The 25119-nt window shown below is 44.5% G+C and overlaps 1 protein-coding gene across 3 annotated transcripts in view; it reads right to left on the minus strand.

Moving 5' to 3' along the window:
- The window catches only part of LOC126184026 (CCR4-NOT transcription complex subunit 2), a 105663-nt gene that overhangs the window by 40664 nt on the left and 39880 nt on the right, over window positions 1-25119 (minus strand). For all 3 annotated transcript variants that reach the window (XM_049926381.1, XM_049926383.1, XM_049926380.1), the window contains exon 2: window positions 19175-19389. In XM_049926381.1, the coding sequence (XP_049782338.1) occupies window positions 19175-19389 (215 nt within the window). The remainder of the gene's footprint in view (window positions 1-19174; window positions 19390-25119) is intronic.

The following is a 25119-nucleotide window of genomic DNA, read 5'->3' on the forward strand; positions in this document are numbered from 1 at the left end:
TACATGTCTTATCCACTCAGCAACACAACACAACATGTTCTGCCAAGAGTACACAAATGCAATAAGGCTTACGTCAATACAAAGTAGTAGTATACTGTGTTCATTATCATAATAAAAAATCTAATGTAAACATCACACCACATATTCTTTCACGTTTGTTCGAATCTCAATGGATTTCGTTTCACGTAGAGCAGAAGTAGAGGTGCATTCAGTACAGTGAAGTATGACACACACACACACACACACACACACACACACACACACACACACACACACACACACAGAGAGAGAGAGAGAGAGAGAGAGAGAGAGAGAGAGAGATAATGTGGGACAATAGCTTTACTTGTGCATTTAACTTTGACAGCACTGGCCAGCCAGCTGGTCCATATAACCTAACCTGCAGCAGTTGCAGTTCAGATGTAGAAAAAGAGACTAGCAGACAAACAATATAGCTTCAAATATCATTTAATTTTTAAAGAGAATGAAATAATATTCGGTGTAACTCCAGCCCTATGGCGCACTTCTTAGGTGATCAGACAGAAAGCATAAAATGTTTCTATTCTCATCTAACATAGTATTCCAATTACAAACAAGAGTGATGATAATTCCTAACTTAAACACAGGGTAATTTTCCTGAGTGAGCTGTGTGTGATGCAAAAGCATACTGCAGAGATTTCATCATATTGTTGAATTCTGAAACCATCGAGATATTAGTTACAGTCAGTCAGTCTGGTTATCTACTAGCTGCTCCCTTATCCGAATCCGAGAAACACATTTCAGTCTGGAACTGTCATCTGCTATGTTGATAACAAGTTTATCAACAACAGAACCCACGAAGCCATCCAGGTGCCGTATTTTCTCTGCTTCTTTTACGATGTGCCATTCTATATCCAGACAGCATTCAGGAGTGACAGGAAAAAAAAGCTGCGTGCATAAATTACAGTACATCTAGCAGCTTAGTAGTCTTGTTATTTCTCGTGACAAATCCCTTAACTCGGCTCCAGATAAGTTCTGTTGGGTTCATAGTGTAAAGGTACAGTGGCAAATGTAAAAATGCAGCATTTGTATTGTGTGCTCTATGCTGTGAAAATGATTGTTTTCATGTTAGTAAGACACTTATCAGTGGTTTGTGTGAGACTACATCTGTGGTATAAAACAATGGACCTAGTCCAAATGAAGAGTATCTGGTTTTCCCTTTGTTGTAAAAAATTAAATTGTTATGATTTTTTAAATTTAAGCAACCTTTATTAACAATATTTGATAAAATATCGATAATTAAGAATTTATATTTGAAATGAAAGCATAATTTTGCGTGCAATATGTAACTAGAAACAAGACGGCGTGTGTTATTCATAAGAAAATAATGACGAATTTGACAATTATGAGATGTAGGTACTTCAAATTGAATAAAGTGAGACTAACTGCACCAGATTATCAATCTACTATTCTACCGATTCCGCTGTACATCCAATTTTCCAAAATATTCGAAAAAGTAATATACTCAAGGGTAGTCTAACATTTAAAAAGAAATAATGTACTTGGCACATACAGTTCGGCTTCCAGAAGTTTTGTTTGGTTGATAATGCTATGTACACATGCACTCACCAAATATTAAAAGCACTAAATAATAAAATATTGCCAGTTGGGGATTTTTTGTGATCTTTTCTAGGCATTTGATTGTGTAGATCACTCTTAGAAATTGGAAATTTGTGGTAAGGTCTTACGGGACCAAACTGCTGAGGTCATCAGCTCCTAAGCCTACACACTACTTAATCTGACTTGTACTAACTTACGCTATGGAGGGAAAAAAAAACCACACACACACACACACACACACACACACACACACACACACACACACACACACACTCACTAAGGAATAGGACTAGACACAAAATTCAATCTTGTGGGACTGCCTTTGATATTTATTCCCATTTACTACAGTTTTTTCTCCTTCCAACAGATTTGAATTATTCAGCACAACCTTCTGTATTCTGTTTGTTAAGAACAGTTCAAAGCAGTGGTGTATAAAGTCAATTCCATTAAACAAGTTTTTCTACAAGTGCCATGTGGGGTAGCAGCGACGTCTGAGGTGCCTCGTAATGGTCTGTGCAGCTATCCCCGTCGGAGGTTCGAGTGTGAGAGAGGGAGAGGGAGAGAGAGAGAGAGAGAGAGAGAGAGAGAGAGAGAGAGAGTGTGTGTGTGTGTGTGTAATTGGAATACTACGTTAGATGAGAATAGAAACATTTTATGCTTGCTTTTCTTGAAGAATAATCCATTATAATCAAGCAATGCTTTCAATCCCACAACTTAGAAAGTTAAATTCTACAGCGTAATCTAATTCACAGTGTGTGCTTGCTGGAAACTACAATCCAGGTCTTTGCCTTTTGTGAGTAATACCCTTATTAACTGAGCCACTTGAAAACACTTTTGCAGTACTCTGATGACTAAATATATGAAGATTGACTGAAAATTTATGAATGCATGACAGGAAATTACATATAGAATACAAATGCTAGTGTGACATGGTAGAAAGCCATGATGATGCAGCTATTGTTGGGTTCCATATTTGGTACTTTGGGGGAATGCTGCTTATTATATAGGAGCAGCATAACAAGTTGTTACAGAGTTTTCAAAATGGTAGAACAGCTATCAGTTGTCATTAGAACTGTTACAGTGTGTGCTGTGTATCCACAAAACTGGATTTCAGGTCACACCTCCCACAAACTTAAAGTTTCGGCTTTTTTTTATACCATTACTCTGACATATACATGTTTTAGTACCATTCTTATGGGTGCATCATCTGAGATTGTGGTAATGAGCATATCATAGTGCTGTTAAGTTAATCACATATGCACTGTAATTTATGGCAATGAACAAGATTTGGATTCATCATCAATAAATGTCTGACAAAGCAAACTTATGCTTCTGACAGTGTAACTTAACAAATATATTCTCTGCTTGAGTACAGTACACTGACAGTAATCACAGAATATTTCAGGACCCTAGCAGCAGCATCCTCAATGGCGAGTGTTCATTGGAGGCAACGATATCATCATGAGTGCTCCAGGAAAGTGACAGGACCACTTGCCTTCTCTATGTACATAAATGATCTGGCTGACAGGGTGAGCAGCAATCTGTGCCTGCTAGCTGATGCTGTGGTGCACAGGAAGGCATCATCGAGTGACTGTAGGAGGATAACAATGACTCTGACAAAATTTCTCCTTGGCTTGGTGATCGGTTGGTTGGTTGTTTGTTTTAAAAGAGGGGGAAGGGATCAAACTGTGAGGTCGTCTGTCCCTTCTTCCTAATAAAACAATGCCACAAGTTTGAGAATAGAACAGACCAGACATATAACACAAAACGGAAAGAAAGGAAAAACCACAAGAATGAAGGAAAGACAACAAACACTAAAAGGAACAAAAGAGGGGAAGGAAACAACAGATGCTGGAAACAGAAGAGAGTAAAACAAGAAAGCAGATTACAGTGGCTGGCCAACCACAAGGATAAAAAGGAAAAGCCAGCCACTCTGACACAGAGGGACAAAGGACATGCGCTAAAACTTAGATCAAATGATAAAACCTACCCTCATGAATAAAATGCATAACTAAATTAGCCAATGAGGCGTTGTTAGATAAAATGAGCGGCAACGAGTCCGGAAACCCAAGATTTCGTCACTGGGCAGTCAAAGTGGGACAGTGCACCAGAATATGGGCCACTGTCAACCGGACACCGCACCGACACTGAGGCAGGTCTTCACGGCGCAATAGGTAAGGGTTGCCCAAGCATGGCCAATGCGGAGCCGGCAGAGGACAACTGATTCCCTGCGAGAGGCCCGTATGGAACACTTCCACACATTCGTAGTCTCCTTAATGGCACACAGTTTGTTGTGCGTACTGTTATGCCAGTCCATCTCCCAAAGCTGAAAAACCCTGCGGTGTATGTCAGAACGCAGGTCAGGTTCAGAGATGCCCATCTCCAGAAGCGGTTTCCGCATAGCCTGTTTGGCCAGCCTATCGGCAAGTTCGTTGCCTGGGATGCCAACGTGTCCTGGGGTCCACACAAACACCACTGAATGACAGGACTGTTCCAGGGCATAGATGGACTCCTGGATGGACGCCACCAAAGGATGGCGAGGGTAGCACTGGTCGATAGCTTGTAGGCTGCTCAAGGAGCCAGTACACAGAAGAAATGATTCCTCGGGACATGAATAGATATACTGAAGTGCACGAGGTATGACCACCAGCTCTGCAGTGAATACACTGCAGCCATCGGGCAAGGAATGCTGTTCAATATGGCATCTGTGAACAAAGGCAGAGCCAACATTACCATCAGCTATCGAGCCATCTGAGTGAACCACTTCAAAGCTCCAGAACATTTCAAGAATCAAGAGGAAGTGGCAGCGGAAAGCCACAGGGTTAACAGAGTCCTTAGGGCCACGCAGAAGGTCCAGGCGAAGATTCAGCCTACAGCTACACCATGGAGGTGTACATGAATGGACCTAGAGGAGAGGGGGTGAAGGGAAGAACTCCAGACAGAAGCAATCGCACATTAACCTCAGTCATTAGCCCTGACCTGGGTCACCCATGGTGAAGGTGAACTGCCATGGCTGGGAAAAGAAGACAGTAATTAGGGTGTTCAGGAGAGCTATGAATGTGTGAAATGTAATTGGCGAGCGGTTGTGCATGTCTGACCTTCAATGGAGGGACTCCAGCCTCCACCAGTACACTTGTCATCGGACTTGTCCTAAAAGCTCTTGTCGCTAGTCTAACTCCGCAATGCTGCAATGGGTCAAGCAAACGCAACGCTGAGTGCGCTGCCAAACCATAAATCACACTACCATAGTCAAGGCGGGACTGAACAAGGGCTTTGTAGAGCAGCAGCTGTGTGGAGCATTCTGCACCCCAGTTGCTGTTGCTCAGTCAGCGGAGGGCATTGAGGTGCTACAAACACTTGCGTTTAAGCTGACGAAGATGAGGAAGCCAAGTAAAATGAGCGTCCAAAACCAGACCTAAGAATCGATATGTCTCCACTACAGTGAGTGGATCGTCATTAAGGTAACGTGCTGGTTCTGGATGAACGGTACGACGCCAACAGAAATGCACGACACGTGTCTTCATGGCAGAAAACTGCAAGCCATGGGCTAGAGCCCATGACTGTGCCTTGTGGATGGCTTCCTGTATGCAGCGCTCAGCAACACCAGTATTTGAGCAGCAGTACGAAATGCAGAAATCATCTACATACAGAGATGGTGAGATGGACGGCCCTACAACTGCTGCTAGACCATTAAAAATAGAGAGACACTCAATACAAAGCCCTGCGGGATTCCATTCTCCTGGCTATGGATGGAACTATGGGAGGCACCAACTTGGACACGGAAAGTACACAGCGACATGAAACTTTGGATAAAAATTGGGAGCAGGCCCCGGAGACCCCACTAATACAATGTGGCAAGGATATGATGTCGCCAGTTCTGTCATATGCTTTACATAAGTAAAAAAAGATGGCAACCAGGTGTTGGCTTCTGGAAAAGGCTGTTTGGATGGCAGATTCGAGTGACAAGATTATCAGTGGTAGAGGGACCCTGGCAGAAGCTGCTGTGACATGGAGCCAGTAGGCCACGTGACTCCTGGACCCAACCCAACTGCCGACACACCTTACGTTCCAGCAGCTTACAAAGAACATTGATGAGGCTGATGGGCCTATAGCTATCCACATCAAGTGGGTTTTTACCGAGTTTGTGCACCAGAATGATGGTGCTCTCCTGCCATTGTGATGGAAAAATGCCATCGGACCAGATACGGTTGAATATGATGATATGTCGCTTGCAGTCACGTGAGAGATGTTTAATAATCTGGCTGTGGATCCGATCAGGCCTAGGAGCTATGTCTGAACAATGTGCAAAGGCACTGAGGAGCTCCCACTCTGTAAATGGGGCATTGTAAGATTCACTGTGGCGTGTAGTGAATGAGAGGACTTGCCCTTCCAGCCGCCATTTAAGAGTGCAAAAAGCAAAGTGCTTAGCATAGTGCTCGGCCTTTGCGTTTTCATCTGTAGATAACACACTATTTATGGTAACACTGGGAACACCTATTGAGGTCTGGTACCCGAAAATATGTTTGATCTCTGCCCAGACTTGGGAAGGTGACTTATGGCACCCAATGGTCAAGATGTGTCTCCAAATACTCCTGCTTCTGTCGTTTGATAAGTTGGCAAATGCTGGCACGGAGCCATTTAAAGGCTTATTTCCTGCATCGTCCTTATTCTGACAGTAACAGCCTCAGGAGGGGTTTCAAGGGGCACAGCGTCACTACAGACTGGGTTTAGGACATAAACACAAACTCCACCTGACACTTATGGTCACTACAGTTCCTGTAATATCCTTTACAGTCGTGAAGGGAAGGGGTCCGCATTGCCGGGAACCAGGTTTCCTGGAGGGCAATGCAGATAGCTGGTGTAAAGCTTATCAGTGGCCGTAGCTCAGTCAGGCGGTTGAAAAAACCACCACAATTCCAGTTTACACCTCAGGGTCACCTGCTGCCACCGACTTTTTACCTGAGCAGGCTATATCCATTGTGTCTGAGGGTCTGGCGAGATCGAGGTCCTTAGCGGATGCCAGAATCTCCACCCCATCCTCAGACGCAGAGCTTGTAGGTAGTGGTGTTGTGGGTGCCACCGCAAATTCCTTGGTCTTAGGGGTCTTCTTTTTGGATTTCTCTCCCTGCTCCTTGGGTTTTCCTGGCTGGGAGGACTTCACTGGCTCAGTCTCCAGGCCTGAGATGAGCGTAAAGCTCTATGACCAGCTGCTTTTGAGCTCGTCAGCTACTGGTGTCCCACTAGCAGAAACCTGGGAAGGGAGTGACCCAAGGGACCCCTTCCTAGCAAGAAAAGCCAAAGAAGACTCACTTCTCCGGCTTAGAAATGGGGGCGGACGTCCCCAATGGTTGGGGGGAAGGGGGGGGGGTGTTATTGTTGAAGTAGGTGGTGCAGGAGCAACAGGGAGGGAACTGCCCCCACTATCAAGAGGGCAGATGTAGTCTTCCGGCCAGGTGACTGGGGTTGGCGGAGCCGATGGTGCCAAAACTGTTGTCGCGGCAGCGTAAGACGACGTCATACGTTACAGAATGCAGGCGTTCAAATTTTCTCTTAGCCTCAGTGTAAGTCAGTCAGTCTAGGTTCTTGTGTTCGATGATTTTCCTTTCTTTCTGTAGAATCCTGCAGTCTGGCAAGGAAGGTGAATGGTGCTCTCTGCAGTTGACACCAGCAAGAGATGATGGACTACACTTCATCGTGTGTCATCCGCCCTGACGGGGCACATTGAGTATTGGGATGCGATGGGCGTCCGCAATCTCGACATGTGATGCTGGAAGTACAGCGGGAAGACATTTGACCAAATTTCCAGCACTTAAAGCACTGCATCTGGGGAGGGATATAGAGCTTTACATCACAGTGGTAGACTATCACCTTTATCTTCTCGGGCAATGTATCACCCTCTAAGGCCAAGATGAATGTACCAGTGGCAACCTGATTATCCCTCGGACCCCGGTGGACACGCTGGACGAAATGTACACCTCGCCGCTCTAATTTGGCGCGCAGCTCATCATCAGACTGCAAAAGAAGGTCCCTGTGAATCATGATACCCTGGACCATATTTAAGCTCTTATGTGGCGTGATGGTTACAGAAACATCCCCCAGCTTGTCACAAGCGTGTAACGTCTGTGACTGGGCAGAGGATGCTGTTTTGATCAAGACTGACCCAGATCTCATTTTGGACAAGCCCTCCACCTCCCCAACTTGTCCTCTAAATGCTCAACAAAAACACTGAGGCTTCGTCGTGATTAAAGATCCCCTATCAGCTCTCTAACATACAAGGTAATGGGGCGAATAACATCCGCCCCCATCCTTAGTCTGACATTCCTCCCATGGTGTGGCCAGGGAGGGGAACGATTTGGTGTCTTACTTCTGTGAATTGAATTCAGCTCGTGAACGCTTAGAGACTGCTGGTGTTTCACCACCAGGACTACACTTCATGTGTCATCCGCCCTGATGCCATCCACTCTGACCAGAGGCCCTCCCCATAGGCACCACCCAGCTGCAGCAAAGGCCACCTGGCAGGATGGCCATTGCCGGGAGTCCTGATGCCCCAGGAGGATGGGCATCTACCCCTTGGCATACGTGCGGAGTTAATGGCACGGGCATCAGCGGGCATCATCCTTGTGTGGTCAGGGGACTACAACCAACAGGGTACATGGCGACCCCACCACAATGGACTGGCTACCGTGCTTAACGGCACGGGCATCAGCGGGCATCATCCTTGTGTGGTCAGGGGGCTACAACCAACAGGGTACATGGCGACCCCACCACAACGGACTGGCTACCGTGCTGGGTATCAGGTGCAAAGAAGTCCATGGCCATTGTCGACACTGCTTAGTGCAAGGTGTAAAACGCATTCAGGAAGGTGTCCTTGCCCAAGAGATGGAGAATGAGCGGGACTGAAATGCGACGATGAGTAAGTAGGCTACAGATCTCAATGCATGATGGACACGATGCACCACCTAAGGCACCCTTCCCCATTTGGCTCGCTCTTCGGGAAAATTTTGAAGAATGGAGGTCAAATCCTACAGGGGACCATCACATAAAGGCCGAAACGTGTGAAACTCCTTTTAGTCGCCTCTTATGACAGGCAGGAATACCTCGGGCCTATTCTTACACCTAGATCCACAGGGGGAAACGTCTAGTTTGGCTTTAAAAATTCCATCATGATGGAGCAAGTGGTGAACTTAAAAGCAGGAAATATTACAAGAATGCAAAATGTGGACTCAGTTTCCTACAAAATAAAACCTCTAAGTACTAACTAAAATGAAACATATTTCGAGTTTTAAAGATGGGCATAGGTAGTAAGCTAGGATGACAATGAATTTGTAAATATATTTTTAAAAAAGTAAATCTGTCAACACTTTTGGGGTGTGAGACAATTCGCTTCCTCCTTAGGTAATGTTAAACGAATTGGTACAAAAACGCATTTAAGCATTAGCGGTTCATTATCTCCTGATCTCGACATGCAGGGTAATCAGAGCTGTCTTTCACTGTTATTTATGACAAACTACATGGGGAGTAAGCAACAGGCTGATTCCATATTTCTAGATTTCTGGAAAGCATTTAACATGGTGCCCCACTACAGGCTGTTAACGAAGGTACGAGCATATGGAATAAGTACACAGATATGTGAGTGGCTTGAAGACTTCTTAAGTAATAGAACCCAGTATGTTGTCCTCAATGGTGAGTGTTCATAGAGAACAGTTCTTTCAGGAGTGCCCCAGGGAAGTGCGATAGGACTGCTGCTGTTCTCTATATATACAAATGATTTGACAGACAGAGTGGGCAGCAATCTGTGGTTGTTTGCTGATGATGCCGTGATGTACGTAAGGTGTCTAAGTTGATTGACTGTAGGAAGATACAAGATGACTTGGACAAAATTTCCAGTTTGTGTAATGAATGGCAGCTAGCCATAAATGTGAATGAGTATGAAGATGAAACGCATAAGGTTTGGATACTGTGTTACTAGTGTCCTGCTTGACAGTGTCAAGTCATTTAAATATCTGGGTGTAACATTGCACAGTGATATGAGGTGGCGCGAGCAAGTGAGAACTGTGGTAGGAACAGCGAATGGCCGACTTCCATTTATTTGGAGAATTTTACCCAAGAGTGGTTCACCTGTAAAGGAGTCCACATATATGAAGCTAATGCACCTATTCTTGAGTACTGCTCGAGTGTTTGGGAGTCGTACCATGTTGGATTGAAGAAAGACATTGAAGCAATTCAGAGGTGGGCTGCTAGGTTTGTTACCGGTAGAGTTGAACAACACGGAAGTGTTATGGAGATGCTTCGAGAACTCAAATGGGAATCCTTGGATGGAAGGCGACACTTTTCAAGAAATACTATTGAGGTCACTGGCATTTGAAGCTGATTGATTCTACTGCCGCCAACATACATTGTGCATAAGGACAATGAAGATAAAATATGAGAAATTAGGGCTCATATGGAGAAATACAGGCAGTCGTTTTTTGCTCACTCTATTGGCAAGTGGAACAGGAATGGAAATGAAAAGTAGTGGTACAGGGAACCCTTCGCCACACGCTGTACAGCGGCTTGCGGAATATCAATGTAGATGCAGAACTCACCACTGCTCACATGTTAATGGGGAAGCTCCTGTGGCACAGAGAAGTACACAAAGAATTACAATAAATGTCGACACTAATGTTTCACAGATGACAATTTACTTCTAGTTACTTCATGCTAGTAATGCCAGTGCTAGGATATAACTAGAAACTTGCTGTAACTAGAAGCTCCCCCTGAAAGTGAATGACAACTGAGGTGGTCTGTGCTGGGTTGTGAACAGGTTACGGAATCCTGTACTCCCATGCAGCCTGCTCTGTACCTGTCTCACAATCACTAGCCTGTCACATCACCTGACTGACATGATGCTTTCTGAGAATTTCTACAATACCCCCCTCCCCATAGTTGGGCTCTATTCATTGTAGAAATGAGATGTGTTATATATATATATATATACACACAATAGCGCTGGCAGGTCGATAGACACACAAACATACACACAAAATTCAAGCTTTCGCAACCAACATCATCTTTGCCTCTGTACTTCCGCCTCGACTGACATCTCTGCCCAAACTCTTTGCCTTTACAAATGTCTGCTTGTCTCTCTCTCTCTCTCTCTCTCTCTCTCTCTCTCTCTCTCTCTCTCTCTCTCTCTCTCTCTCTCTGTGTGTGTGTGTGTGTGTGTGTGTGTGTGTGTGTGTGTGTGGGCGCGCGCGCGCGAGCGAGCGTATACCTGTCCTTTTTTCCCCCCTAAGGTAAGTCTTTCCGCTCCCGGGATTGGAATGACTCCTTACCCTCTCCCTTAAAACCCAAATCCTTTCGTCTTTCCCTCTCCTTCCCTCTTTCCTGATGAGGCAACCGTTGGTTGCGAAAGCTTGAATTTTGTGTGTATGTATGTGTGTCTATCGACCTGCCAGCGCTTTTGTTTGGTAAGTCTCATCTTTCTTTTTAGATATATTTTTCCCACGTCGAATGTTTCCATTCACAATTAGATAAAAAAGGAATCATTAACAAGTAAAAATGAATGGTTCCCAGAAAGGAACAATCACCAGTGAATTATTTCCCAAAGATATCAAGTTTACACGACAGGTACAACAATTAAAACTTACAATACAGTAGGCTTTTAATTAAGGATACTAGCAGCAACAGGGGTCAGAGAAAGAGGCGAAGGAAGGAGGGAAAGAGAAACACGGTATACACAGTTTGCCATATACATTAGTTTCTGAGGAAAACATAATGAAGATGATGGAAGGAAGTGCTTCAACTTCTTAAAAGCAACAGGACATTTAACTGTGTGTAGAATGCAGGACAACTTGAGCCAGAGAGGAAGACTTGAGCCAGAAAGCACAACAGTAAAGGAGTTTACAAATGTTTTTTATTTCATGAATGGACTCAGCAAGGATACTAGAAAAGTGGGGCCTTGTGTTTTGATTATGATGACACATGTAAGGTATTTAAAAACTCTGATGTGAGGTACTGAGTTGTTTATGCACTGAGGACCCATGAAGCAGACAGTGTGTGGTAATGATGTAACATGTCTGGCAGCAACCACCCTGACTGTGCCTATGAAGCAGACATTATCATACTGATGAATGTTGCACTTTTAACGTACACAAGTATTCATGGTTGGTCCTAATTGTCTAGTGTTTTCATTACTCATGCTATGTTGAATTACATCACTGCAATGTAAGTTCAGAAGAATGAGTGCTTGCATGAGTTTATGCTTCATATCCTGTGGAAAAAAGTACTGAAAAAGTATTCTTGCACATGACAATGTTGTTCTCTGCCCAATTGAGAGCCTAATCCAAAGTTACATCCACATTCTTTGCTGTTTTCTGTACACTATCAGAACACTGCTGAGCAGCATAGAAAGCAATTGTTTACAAAACTCTGAACTTAAGATAATTATGGACTGTTTTGCATTTAGTTTAAAGTTAGCAGTGTCAAAAGCTTTGCTAGCACCAATACTGTGGCCTCGCAGTTTTACATGGGATATTCCAGATCATCAGTTACCTTAATTAGTGCAGTGTTTGTGCTATGGTGTTTACAAAAGCCAGACATACTTGTCAAAATGGCTGAATTCACTCTAGTGTTCAATAACTTTGTCATGAACAACATAGTCCAGGGCTTCAAAAACAGGAGATCATAACCTAATTGGTCAGTAATCACAGTGAGGTGGTGTATTTTTCCTCTTATGGATAGCTCAGACTGCTTTATTCCATGGAGTGGGATACATTTCATTCACAAGAGAAAAATTAAGTATGTCAGTTAAGACAGATACTAGGTTATCAGTGTCATTCTTGATCACAGTTACGCTAACACTTCAAATGAAATTGTCATTATAGATTTTCGCGTTTTAGTTATTGTTACATGTTCTAAGTGGAAAGTGCCATGATTAGTTATGTAGTTTGTGGATTCTTGTGAGGGGTAATTCTTCATTGCACGGGGGTTGGCGGGTGCAGAGAAGAAATCATTCAGTTAATCAGTTGAGAACCAAAAAGCAGTTTCTGATTTTGTCTTTTCGACACCCAGCTACAAAGATTCTTGCATAGAGTCTTGGCTGCATACAAGGTAATAAGCATGCTGGTTATGGCATTGCAAAGGCATATGTGTAACTGACTTCATAGCTTTCTGTATTCTTCCTGAAGTTCATGTTCGCCTTGAAATGTCTATGAGCAATATCACTATCCTTCATTATTTGATGACATGCAGTAATCAGCCATGAGACAGGAGGTTTTCTAACACAGATTGTGCTAATAGAAGCATGTCTACCATGGAGAGCAGTGATTTTAGTAGCAAGTTCCCAGATTTTGCCATCAATTGTGAGAGCTCTGGTTATTTGATGCCATGGGGTATCAAAATCTGTGTGTTTGATGTGATTTGAGCTTTTAAGGTTGCTTGGAGTAGGCCAGGATCATCAACTGACGAGAAACCTAGTGCCTAAGTCTGAACTATATTTCTTACTTTGCCAATCTTTTTTTTTTTTTTTATTTATTTATTTTTTTTTTTTTTAGGGCGCACAACTTCAATGGTCATTAGCGCCCTGACTACTCTAAGAATGCACCGTGAGGCACAAGTGGACAACAACAACTAAAAGGGAAAACACGATAAAAGACAGACTGACAGGCATAGGATTAAAAAACAGCATCATCAAATGTCCTGAGAGAGGTTTGTCAAATTGATAAAACGAAGAACACGAGCAACTGCTCGTGGGTCATCCGCTAAAATGGCATCGAAAGTACTTGGCAGGTTAAGATCTAGACGCAGTGTGTTAAAATATGGACAGGACATTAAAATGTGTCGAACCATCAGCAAGTGCCCACATGGGCAGAACGGCGCTGGCGCAGCCGTCAGCAGATGGCGATGGCAGAACCAGCAGTGCCCAATTCTTAACCGGGCCAAAACTACCTCCTCCCGCCGAGAAGGGCGTGAGGAGGACGTGAGGAGGACGTCCAAGCCACGGGAAGAGGTTTTAAGGCCCGAAGCTTGTTGTCTGTAAGTGCAGCCCAATCGGCATGCCACAGCGACACAATGCGCCGACAAATGACCCTGCTAAAATCGGACGAAGGGACACAACAAGAAGCTGTCCGAGGCTGGAGGACCGCAGCCTTGGCCGCGGCATCTGCAGCTTCGTTCCCAGGGATACCGACATGGCCAGGAACCCACATAAAGCTAATCGGAGAACCGACGTCCACCAGCTGCTGAAGAGAGCGTTGGATCCGGTGTACGAAAGGGTGAACCGGGTACGGATCACTGAGGCTCTGGATGGCGCTCAGGGAGTTGGAGCAGATGACATAAGCAGAATGTCGGTGGCGGCAGATGTAAAGAACAGCCTGGTAGAGGGCAAAGAGCTCAGCTGTGACGACCAAACAATGGCCATGGAGCCGGTATTTGAAACTTTGTGCCCCGACAATAAAGGAACACCCGACCCCGTCATTGGTCTTAGAGCCATCTGTATAAATGAAAGTCATGTTGATGAACTTCGAACGAAGTTCCAAAAAACGGGAGTGGTAGACCGAACCGGGGGTAACCTCTTTTGGGAGCGAGCTGAGGTCAAGGTGAACGCGGATCTGAGCCTGGAGCCAAGGTGGCGTGTGGCTCTCGCCCACTCGAAAGGTTGCAGGGAGTGAAAAATTAAGGTGTTGAAGGAGGCAACGAAAGCGAACTCCAGGGGGTAGCAGGGCAGAGACATACAACCCGTATTGACGGTCGAGAGAGTCGTCAAAAAAGGAACGATAAGACGGATGGTTGGGCATTGACAGTAGCCGACAGGCATACCGACAAAGCAGTATATCGCGCCGGTAGGTGAGTGGCAATTCGCCAGCGTCAGCATGAAGACTCTCTACGGGACTAGTATAAAATGCTCCGATCGCAAGTCGTAAACCCCGATGTTGTATGGAGTTGAGGCGGCGTAAGATGGATGGCCGTGCAGAGGAGTATACGAAGCTCCCATAATCCAGCTTGGAGCGGACGATCGACCGATATAGACGAAGTAGGACAGTTCGATCCGCTCCCCACGACATACCACTGAGAACACGCAGGACATTTAAAGAACGGGTACAACGGGCGGCCAAATATGACACATGTGGAGACCAGCTAAGTTTCCTGTCAAATGTAAGGCCTAAAAATTTGGTTGTCTCCACGATTGGGCGAGCAACGGGACCGAGTCGTAAGGACGGTGGGAGAAACTCTTTGTAGTGCCAGAAGTTAATACAGACCGTCTTCTCGGCAGAAAAACGGAAGCCATTGGCGACACTCCAGGAGTAAAGACGGTCAAGAGAACGCTGAAGACAGCGCTCCAGGACACGTGTACACTGCGCGCTGCAATAGATGGTAAAATTGTCCACAAAAAGGGAGCCTGATACATCAGCAGCGGAGGACCGTGATCGGCCAAGTGCGTTTTCGAGTTCCCGCATGGTGAATGGGGCATTATAACTTTCACAATTCGAGGAGCGGAAGTTAGGTGGCCTAGCCTCCTCTGCCTGTTTGCGGGGGAGGAAGGCAGGGTGGTAATGAGCGGAGCTCGAAACCTCTGCGAAAAAGCGGCCGAAGGCATTGGAGACAGCCTCAGGGGCCACAAGGACGTCATTCGCGACCTTCAAGCCAGAAACTGGTGAGTGGACCTTAGTGCCAGATAGCCGGCGCAGGCTACCCCAGACAACAGAAGAAGGAGTAAAACTGTTGAAGGTGCTTGTGAAAGCAGCCCAGCTGGCTTTCTTTGATAATACGACGACACTGAGCACGTAATCGTTTATAATTGATACAATTCGCCACTGTAGGGTGGCGTTTAAATGTGCGTAAAGCACGTCGACGAGCACGTAAAGCGTCTCTACATGCTGCGGTCCACCAGGGGACCGGTACGCGACGTGGAGAAGAAGTAGGGTGAGGGATGGAATATTCAGCAGCAGCGAGAATGACTTCCGTGAGGTGTGCGACCTGACGATCGCAGCTTGTGAAGGTTTGATCCTGAAAGGTCGCCCTGGAAGAGAAGAGCCCCAGTCTGCCTTGGAGATGGTCCAACTAGAGGAGCACGGAGAGGGGGTACGCTGCAGGAGATGGATAACACACGGGAAGTGGTCACTCGAATATGTATCAGAAAGTGCATACCACTCAAACCGGCGTGCAAGTTGGGGAGTACATAGAGAGAGGTCTAAATGGGAATAGGTGTGAGATGTGTCCGAAAGAAAAGTAGGGGCGCCAGTATTGAGGCAGACAAGATTGAGCTGGTTGAAAAGGTCTGCTAACAAGGAGCCCCTCGGGCAGGATGCTGGAGAGCCCCAAAGGGGATGGTGGGCATTGAAGTCTCCAGTTAACAAAAATGGTGCAGGTAGCTGAGCAATAAGTTGCATCATGTCTGCCCTGGTAACGGCAGATGACGGAGTGTAAACGGTACAAAAGGAAAACGTAAAAGTGGGGAGAGTAATGCGGATGGCAACTGCCTGCAGGCCGGTGTGCAATGTGATGAGATCGTAGTAAATATCATCCCGGACCAGCAACATAACCCCTCCATGAGCTGGGACACCTACCACGGGGTAGGTCAAAACGCACAGAGGTGTAGTGTGCCAAGGCAATTTGATCGCATGGGCGTAGCTTCGTTTCCTGGAGGGCTACGACGAGCGGACGGTGCAAGCGGAGCAGCAACTTCAAGTCTTCTCGGTTGGAGCAAATGCTGCGAATATTCCAGTGAATAAATGCCATCGTAAGAAAAGGAAGATGAAAAACGGGGTCACCTCGAAGGCCGCTGAGGGCATGGCTTCGAGCGAGCACCGCCGCCGCTATCAGTAGGCGGACAGTCATCGTCCATTGGGTCCATAGGTTCATCGGCCATCTCGGGAGGATGGCCGGGAGGGGGAGCTTCCTCCGCCGGTGTACGGCCAGATGTACGGCTACCAGCGGTGCGGCCAGGCGAAACGGATGACGGCCTGGGGCGGCAACCGCTGGGTGGCGCAGGAGAAGAAATGCGCCGTGGCGGAGAAGGAGAACTGTGCTTCCTATGAGCCTTTTTGGAAGGACGTTTGGTGGAAGTACCGGTCGAAGGCTGGGAGGTCGAGGAACGTAGGAAGTCTGCACGGGATGGTTCCTTCTTGAAGGCCCGTGCATCTGACTTCGGGGTCTTCGTCTTAGCAGAAGCTGATGAAGGGGCTGGTGTCTGTGGGGTGATGGGAGGAAGAGGAGACGTCGACTGCGCGATCTTAGCACTGGCCGAACGGACGACCGTGGTTCTGAAGGTCAGATCGCATGTCTGGGTTGCTACCTCCCTGGTAGTCCGAGGAGAGGCGAGGACAGTACTGTATTTCCCCGCTGGGAGCAGTGCGGGCTTCCTACTAGCCAATAGCTTGCGAGCAGCCGAGGTGGACACTTTCTCTTTGACCCGAATTTCTTGGATACAGTGTTCTTCCTTATAGACAGGACAGTCGCGGGAGGATGCGGCATGGTCACCCTGACAGTTCACACAACGAGGAGACGGAGGTGGACAGTCACCCTCATGGGCATCCCTGCCACAAGTGACACATTTAGCCACATTGGAACAAGACTGTCGAGTGTGATTGAAACGCTGACACTGGTAGCAGCGCGTAGGTGTCGGGACATAGGGGCGAACAGAAATAACCTCGTAGCCCGCCTTGATGCGCGATGGCAGCTTAACACTATCGAAGGTCAAGAAAAGTGTCCGGGTCGGTACAAGGTCATTGTTGACCTTTTTCATGACCCTATGGACAGCCGTCACGCCCTGCTCAGCGAGGAAAGATTGAATCTCCTCGTCAGTCAATCCGTCGAGGGAGCTAGTATAGACTACACCACGAGACGAATTCAAAGTTCGGTGGGCCTCCACCCGGACAGGGAACGTGTACAGGAGTGTGGCCCGAAGCAGTTTTTGTGCCTGAAAGGCACTCTCAGTTTCTAGTAATAAGGTACCGTTACGCAACCTGGTACAAGATTTGACAGATCCGGCTATGGCATCTATGCCCTTCTGGATAACGAAAGGGTTGACAGAGGAAAAATCCTTTCCGTCCTCAGATCGAGAAACGACGAGGAACTGTGGGGCAGGCGGTAGTACTTTTGTCACTGGTGGCTGGTCACGTTTCCGTTTTTGGGCAGAAGTCGAACTTTGCCAATCTGTTTCATTGTGATTACATCTATAAGAGTGTGACTGTGCACCATATATGTGAAATGGATTCAAACCTGGATCCCTGCCTTTTGCATTAATAGCACACTACCCATAAAAAGTCACGATCAGAGTTCAAACAAATCATGGATCAGTGTACAGCTTTAACTCCTCTGGATCAACAGTTTTTTCTAAGTCCTATAATTAATTGAGAAAATAGGAAAACTGTTCAACTGAGCCAAATTCAGATATTTTATGTGATCCAGCCTTCCTGTTTTGGGCTTTCAGAAAAAAAAGGAAGATGCCAGTATGGTTGCCACTAATGGGTAATCACTGCCATCATCCCCTTTCCTTGCCCATTATTAATATTTGTAAGAGAAAGTAAAATCCTAAAGTTTTTGTTTATTATTGTCATCATTTCCTTTGTTACTTACATTCTGCAATTTCATAATCCAATGTTTTTTAATTTCTTTGATTTTTTAAAAAGTTATAGATACATTATTATGTGTTTTATGAACTCATGTCATTGATAGAGATGCCATACATAGTGAGTTGAAAAGGACTTAACAATAGTGGAATGATATGGAAATTTATCGAGATAACTTAACAGAATCAGTAGATGTGTCATCTTGTAGCAAACAACTTCAAGTTTCACATAGAAGTGTCAAGTGTCACTTCGGTTCAATGTGAGCATGCATCATTTGTGATGTGGCAGACATCCCCCTGGTAATCAATTTCTTTCCACATTCATCGTAGCAGATCGGGCAGAACTTTTGCAACAGCAGTGGATTCGATTCTTCAGGTTGGCTAAATTGTTTGGTAGGGGAGGAACATACACACAGTCTTTAATGAAACCCAAGAGAAAGAAATCCTGTGGTGTCAAGTCTGGGGAGCAAGGTGGCCACATGATTTGTCCTTCAAGGCCAATCCATGGACATGGGAAGTGATTACTGAGGAAACCTGTAACTTCTGTGAGGAAATGAGGTGGTGCAGCAACTTTCTGGTAGTAAATCATCTGATGATGATGATGATCATCATCATCAATAATCTGTGGACTTTATGCCAATCACTTGCAGCCAAAACACACAGCAAGAACACTCCGCACCAGTAGGCGTTTTAACTACGCTCGCGCCCCTGGTCGTGGAATCTGGTACTGATGCACTACTTGACACACACACACACACACACACACACACACACACACACACACACACACACACACACACACAGAGAGAGAGAGAGAGAGAGAGAGAGAGAGAGAGAGATACATTTTGGTGGTGGTGGTGGTGGTGGTGGTGGTGGTGGCGGTGGCAGTAGTAGTAGTAGTACCAGATGTCACCGGCTAACATTTATTGCAAACAGAAAATTAACACTTACAAAATCTGTGTTGGACTGTAAATACAAAATCAATATCAACATTTTTCAAATTCACTGAAAGTGTTGTTACCAACTTACCATATGTTTGTTTGCCCTGCATCGGACTTGGCTGAGGTACGGGCTCAGGTTGCCCTCTGTTGGTCAGAGAGGGAAACTCCGATAAATCAAGCACAGGTGGCGAACCGGTATCGCCGCCACCATTGAACACAGAATGGAAGTTGTTTATTGATCCTTGTGAGCCATAGGTACGTCCTTGTATGCTGAAGCTACCCATTCCCATCGAATTCGAACCCCTGAAAGACACCACCCTCATCACTTGAGATCATTGTAATTATTTCTGACTGATAATTCCTCCTAATACATAGAGGAATTTGAACAGAAAATATATATTTTGCGTTTGTGTGTGCACATGTTAACAGATTTAAAATCACAATTACACTTAATGTAAGAACACGTTTAGGCAAATATACACTAAAAATATGTTACTTTGTGAGCCATTTAACAACACTTATTACAAATACAGTATAATCTATGGTATACGCAATGAACTAATGACCTGCTATTCAAACTTTTCGTATGATACTTGTGTTTGTAGTAAATACATGGATTGTCAAATTGATCAGATTATAGATGTGGGTTTCCTCCAAGTATTGTGTACTATTATATGCATAACATCGAGTTTTACTAGCAAAATCGTGAAAATCAGCAAACGAAAGATCTCATTCAAAATACCAATAAACTACATCCAATCAATACACTGAAATGCATGTAATTTATTATTTTTACTAGCACCTCATTTTCATAATCTTTTCTCAGAACTGTTTCTTTACTCTGATTTACCAGCTCACACTTATGCTCAGGGTAGTACATGGAACTTGTGCAGTATTCAGTCATGTGCAATTTAATTGCAGTATTCAGTCACGTGCAATTTAATTACTGCAAAAGGAAAAGAACTTAATCTCTCTAATATATAACTGTTGCTATATGTAAATTATTTGAGACCAAAAGGAATCTCATATCTCAGAGCTTCGTTAAATAATCAGTTCGTACATTCTATCAGAAGTGGTATGTCTTATCATATACAATAACCTGCGTTCAACATCCAGGAAATAAAGAGTTTAGTACCAAATAAAACTACTTTCATTACAATAATGGAAAGGATGTAAAGTGGTATTCTATCTATACGGTCTGCAGGGGTATGTTAAACTTTCCTGCAACTGAACAAACAGCTTATTTAAAGCTAATGCAACTAACACTGTCAGTGGAAAGGTATTGTCCAATGCACCCAAGTGCACTCAAAATAGGATTCAACGAGTAATCTCACAAGCCAGGAAATGGGTTGACACTTGACAAAGATGGCTAGGTAGTTCGTATTGAACTACAGTGGGAATAATCTTACCATAGAATTGCAATCTTTTTGACATGGTGAGATCACAGTTACACGTCTGAGGTGCCCAAGGTTGAAAAGGAACAGTGTTTGACAGTTAAACAACTGATAGCTAAGATGACTGGCTTTCTTAAATCTGCACTAAACAGCGGGATTATCATTTGCAGCAAGAAAGAGAGTAATTTTCTACACAGAGCTGGTAATGAGGCAATAAAAGCACATATTTTAATGTCTCACACAAGTGAAATAATGTTGGTCAATCAATGACAAAAGGTGGATGCACCTACATCTACAATTAAGATACATACAATGCGCAATATGGTGCTGGTAAAAGGTACCTTGTACCAGTGCAAGACAGTCCCTTTCCCATTCCACTCACAAATGGAGTGAAGGAAATGTTACTGTCCATATGACCCCTTATTTCTCATCTCTGTGGTCCTTATGCAAAACGTATGTTGGTGCCTGTAGGATCATTCTTCAGTGTGTTGCAAATGTCGGTTTTCTAAACTTTCTCAATAGTACTTTGCAAAATGAATGTCTTCTTCCTTCAAAGGATTCCCATTTGAGTTCATAGAGCATTTCCGTAATTCTCACATGTAGATTGAATCTAAAACAAACAGACTGTCCAAACAGATCTTGAAGGCCCAACGGCACTGACCAACTGCCATGTCATCCTCGGCCCTTAGGTATCACTGGATGTTGACATGGAGGGGCATGTGGTCAAAACACCCCTCTCCCAGTTGTCATCAGTTTTTGTGACTGGTGTGGCCCGAATATGCCAGTAACTAATCTAGCAGCACAACTCTGAATTTTGATGCCTTCTGATTCACTACACAATTACAAACAGTTTTTGTTGAGATCTTTTACACACGCCTAAAGCAACACAGCCTTCCAGTTCCATCTGGAAGTTGTGCTGCCATCTGTTAGTCCACAGTCAAAGCTCAAACTTTCTTCTAGTTACAAAATCCAGCATGATGTGAAGTGTGCACAGATACCCAACAACTGTGACAACATGGCTAACATTATTTGCAATATAATGAACAAAAATTCAGTTTCAATAGTTTTATTCTTAAAATACAACCACATTTCAGTAGGGCATCAGTTGTGATTGTGAACTTCTGTAATATGTAGATGCTGTTTTCTTCTTCAAACAATTGTGGCTTTCCAGTCTGTTGTATATACTTTCAGCCACTATTCATTGACAACCACGTAATCAGGACAGGTGGTGATCTTCATTCATGGAGTCCAATTAAATCCAGAATGACAAGGAGAAGTATACACATTCCTACAAAATGTGTGATTAAAGTGACCACACCACCCCCTCATTAAAACATGCTTTAGACTAATTACCATAATGGACTTTTTCAGATTTATAATCCATTTACAATTTCAACTATTTACTTCACCTATAGCAATTACGTGAACTCAACAAAAGACAGCCATGGCAACATTCAGTAGAGTGTACATGGGGTGGGGAAGGGGGTGGGGTGCTTGGAGAAAAATTTGGAAATGCCAAAAACAATACATTACCACATCTAATTCAGTGTGGGAAAACCACTGGTATTCAAAACAGCTTCAGCTGTCTCAGAATGGTTAAATACAAATCCTGTATGATTTCTGAGGGAATCTTATAGAATTCACACTATAAAATAGTGGCAAGTTCAGGTAGCAGTAGTGGAGGGGGATAGCAATCTTACGCCCTTCTTTCCAAAGTAGATCACTACAGTTCAATAATAATGAGATCTGTCAACAGTGGCGGCCAGGGGAGAGGTGTCAATTCATCCTTATGCTCATCAAACCAGTCCTGCATGATGCAAGTTGTGTGAACAGTGTCCCTGTCATGGTGGAACACAGCATCAACATTGGGAAACAAATATTGTACTGTAGGATGGATCTGATTAGCCAGAATGGTCACATAATCCTTGGCAATAAGCTGGCCTGCAGAGTAAACACAGAGCTCGTGGAATAACACAATCTGACTGCACACATCATCACAGAACTCCCACCATATTTTACTCTTCATAGCATGCAGTTTGAATCATAGGCACGGGACGGCGTATGCCAGATCTAACCTCAGCCTGAAGCTGGAAACTGTGAAAAAGGCTCATCCAACCAAATTACTTTCTTCCATTACTCCATAGTCCAGGTTTTATAGCTTTGTTTTCCTGTTATGGGCATTTACATCACTGATGTTTTGGAATTCCAGGAGTTATGGGCACTCAACAGTGAGGTTATCAGTATTGGAATTCCAGGTTGCCCTTCATTTCCTTATTTATGGAGCTTCTTTCATGTTTTTATTCTGACCGGGTTTAAAAGTGTGACATTCAGTTCTGTAGTGACTTTTGCAGCTGTCATCTTATTTTTCATCACAGTCCTCTTAAAAGACCATCTGCCACGATCACTCACACATTTTCATCAGTGATGTGACTTACATCTATCTACACCTACATGATTACTCTGCTATTCACAATAAAGTGCCTGGTAGGGGGTTCAATGAACCACCTTCAAGCTGTCTCTACCGTTCCACGCCCTAACAGCGCGCGAGAAAAACAAGCACTCAAATTTTTCTGTGCGAGCCCCAACTTCTCTTACTTTATCATCATGATCATTTCTCCCTATGTAGATGGATGCCAACAGAATGTTTTTGCAATCTGAGGAGGAAACTGGTGATTCAAATTTCATGAGAAGATCCTGTCCTAACAAAAAACGCCTTTATTTTAATGATCGCCACTCCAATTCATGTATCATGTCTGTGGCACTCCCCCCCCCCCCCCTTTTTCGATAATACAAAACGAGCTGCCCTTCTTTGTACTTTTTTTGATGTCATCCATCAGTACCACAAGATGTGGATCACACACTGCACAATAGTACTCCAGAATAGCACTCTCTTTAGTAGACCTGTTGCACCTTCTGAGACTGCCAAAGAATCATAGTCTTGCTTGCTCTGCCCACAACATTATCTACGTGATTGTTCCAATTTAGGTTATTTGTAATTTTAATCCCTAAGCATTTTGTTGAATTAACAGCCTTCAGATTTGTGTGACTTATTGTGCAATCGAAATTTAGCTGATTTCTTTTAGTATTCATGTGAATAACTTCACACTTTTCTTTATTCAGAGTTAATTGCCACATTTCACACCACACAGATATTTTATCTAAATCATTTTGCAATTCATTTTGGTCATCTGATGACTTTACAAGATGGCAAATGACAGCATCATCTGTGAACAACCTAAGACGGCTACTAAGATTGTCTCCTATATCATTATTATAGACCAGGAATAATAGAGGGCCTATAACACTTCCTTGGGGAACGGGATATTACTTCTCTTTTACTCTATGAATTTCCGTCTGACCTTAGCAAAGTTTGGCACAACCTGATCGCCAAGACATCTCTTCAGAAAAGTAAGAGCACTCAGCAAATGGCTCCTTCGGTGGTGTAGGTGGTCAAATTTTTTCATGCTGCGATACATCTCATCCCCGTAGAGGTATATTATGTGAGTCTTCAGTTTATCCCGGTGTATTTCTTGCTCAAACAGTCCACAGGTCTACTGCAGGTCCATAGTGTCCAACAGGCACAATATTTTGACGACCAGACATGTTGCCATCATAAGGTGCACTGATGAACTGAACTCCTGAGGGCGGGCGGCCGTGTCTTTAATCCCCTTCCCCTGTGAGGCGTTCTCTCCATGGTCCACCCCGCAGCCGCACGCCAGCGGTCGTTGACACGCTGGCGTCGGCATCTGTGGTGGCATCAGTGTAATTGCCTCGTCTGTCCTGGTCACCCATTTTTTTTTTCTTTGCTGAGCGTCTTTTTAATTAGACTCAATGTTGTGCTCGTTTAACACTGTGGACCAGCAGTACACCCGTGGACTGTCCGAGCAAGAAATATGCCAGGAGAAACTGAAGAATCACGTCATATACCTTTACGGGGAGGAGATGTATCGCATCATGAAGAAATTCGACAAGTTGCGCCACTGAAGGAGGCGTTTGCTGAGTGCTCTTGCTTTTCTGAAGAGCTATCATACCGATCACGTTGTGCCAAACTTTGCTAAGGTCACGTATCACATCGATTCTGCAGCAGAAGCGTGGCCTCACCTTGGTTTGTGAGATGGTGCACTTTACCAGACGCAGCCTTGAGTACAACACCCAGGAAATACTTAAACTACATCTACAACTAGCCAATCATTTTAATTCCAGGACCTGGGACTGGACTGATTGTGTTACCTGGTTGACCACCAATTCTGCACATAATAAGGCCTTGGGACGTCAGATATCTAAATTCTCGCTCCCTGGCAAACCATCGCTGGAGGCCTCCCACAAGATGGTCATCAATCTCATGGACATTGAGCTGACTGAAGATGCAGTTTCTGTTCTGGAGAAGGAACTTAATTTTGCTCCCATGCCTAGGTTCACGCCGGTAGCGGACATTGTCAGTGCAGTCAGTGCAGCTGAAGTACGCTGGGAAACCTGCCATGCTCTGATGAGAACTAAACCAATCAAGTCTAATATCACCAACAGGGAGAGGGCAGCCATTCGAGACCTGAAAGAGAACCCTGAGATTGTTGTCTTACCGGCTGACAAAGGCAATGCTATGGTTGTTTTTTCCCATAAGGACTACACCGAGAAGAAGCAG

The sequence above is a fragment of the Schistocerca cancellata genome, chromosome 4 (genome assembly GCF_023864275.1).
Source record: "Schistocerca cancellata isolate TAMUIC-IGC-003103 chromosome 4, iqSchCanc2.1, whole genome shotgun sequence".
NCBI lineage: Eukaryota > Metazoa > Arthropoda > Insecta > Orthoptera > Acrididae > Schistocerca > Schistocerca cancellata.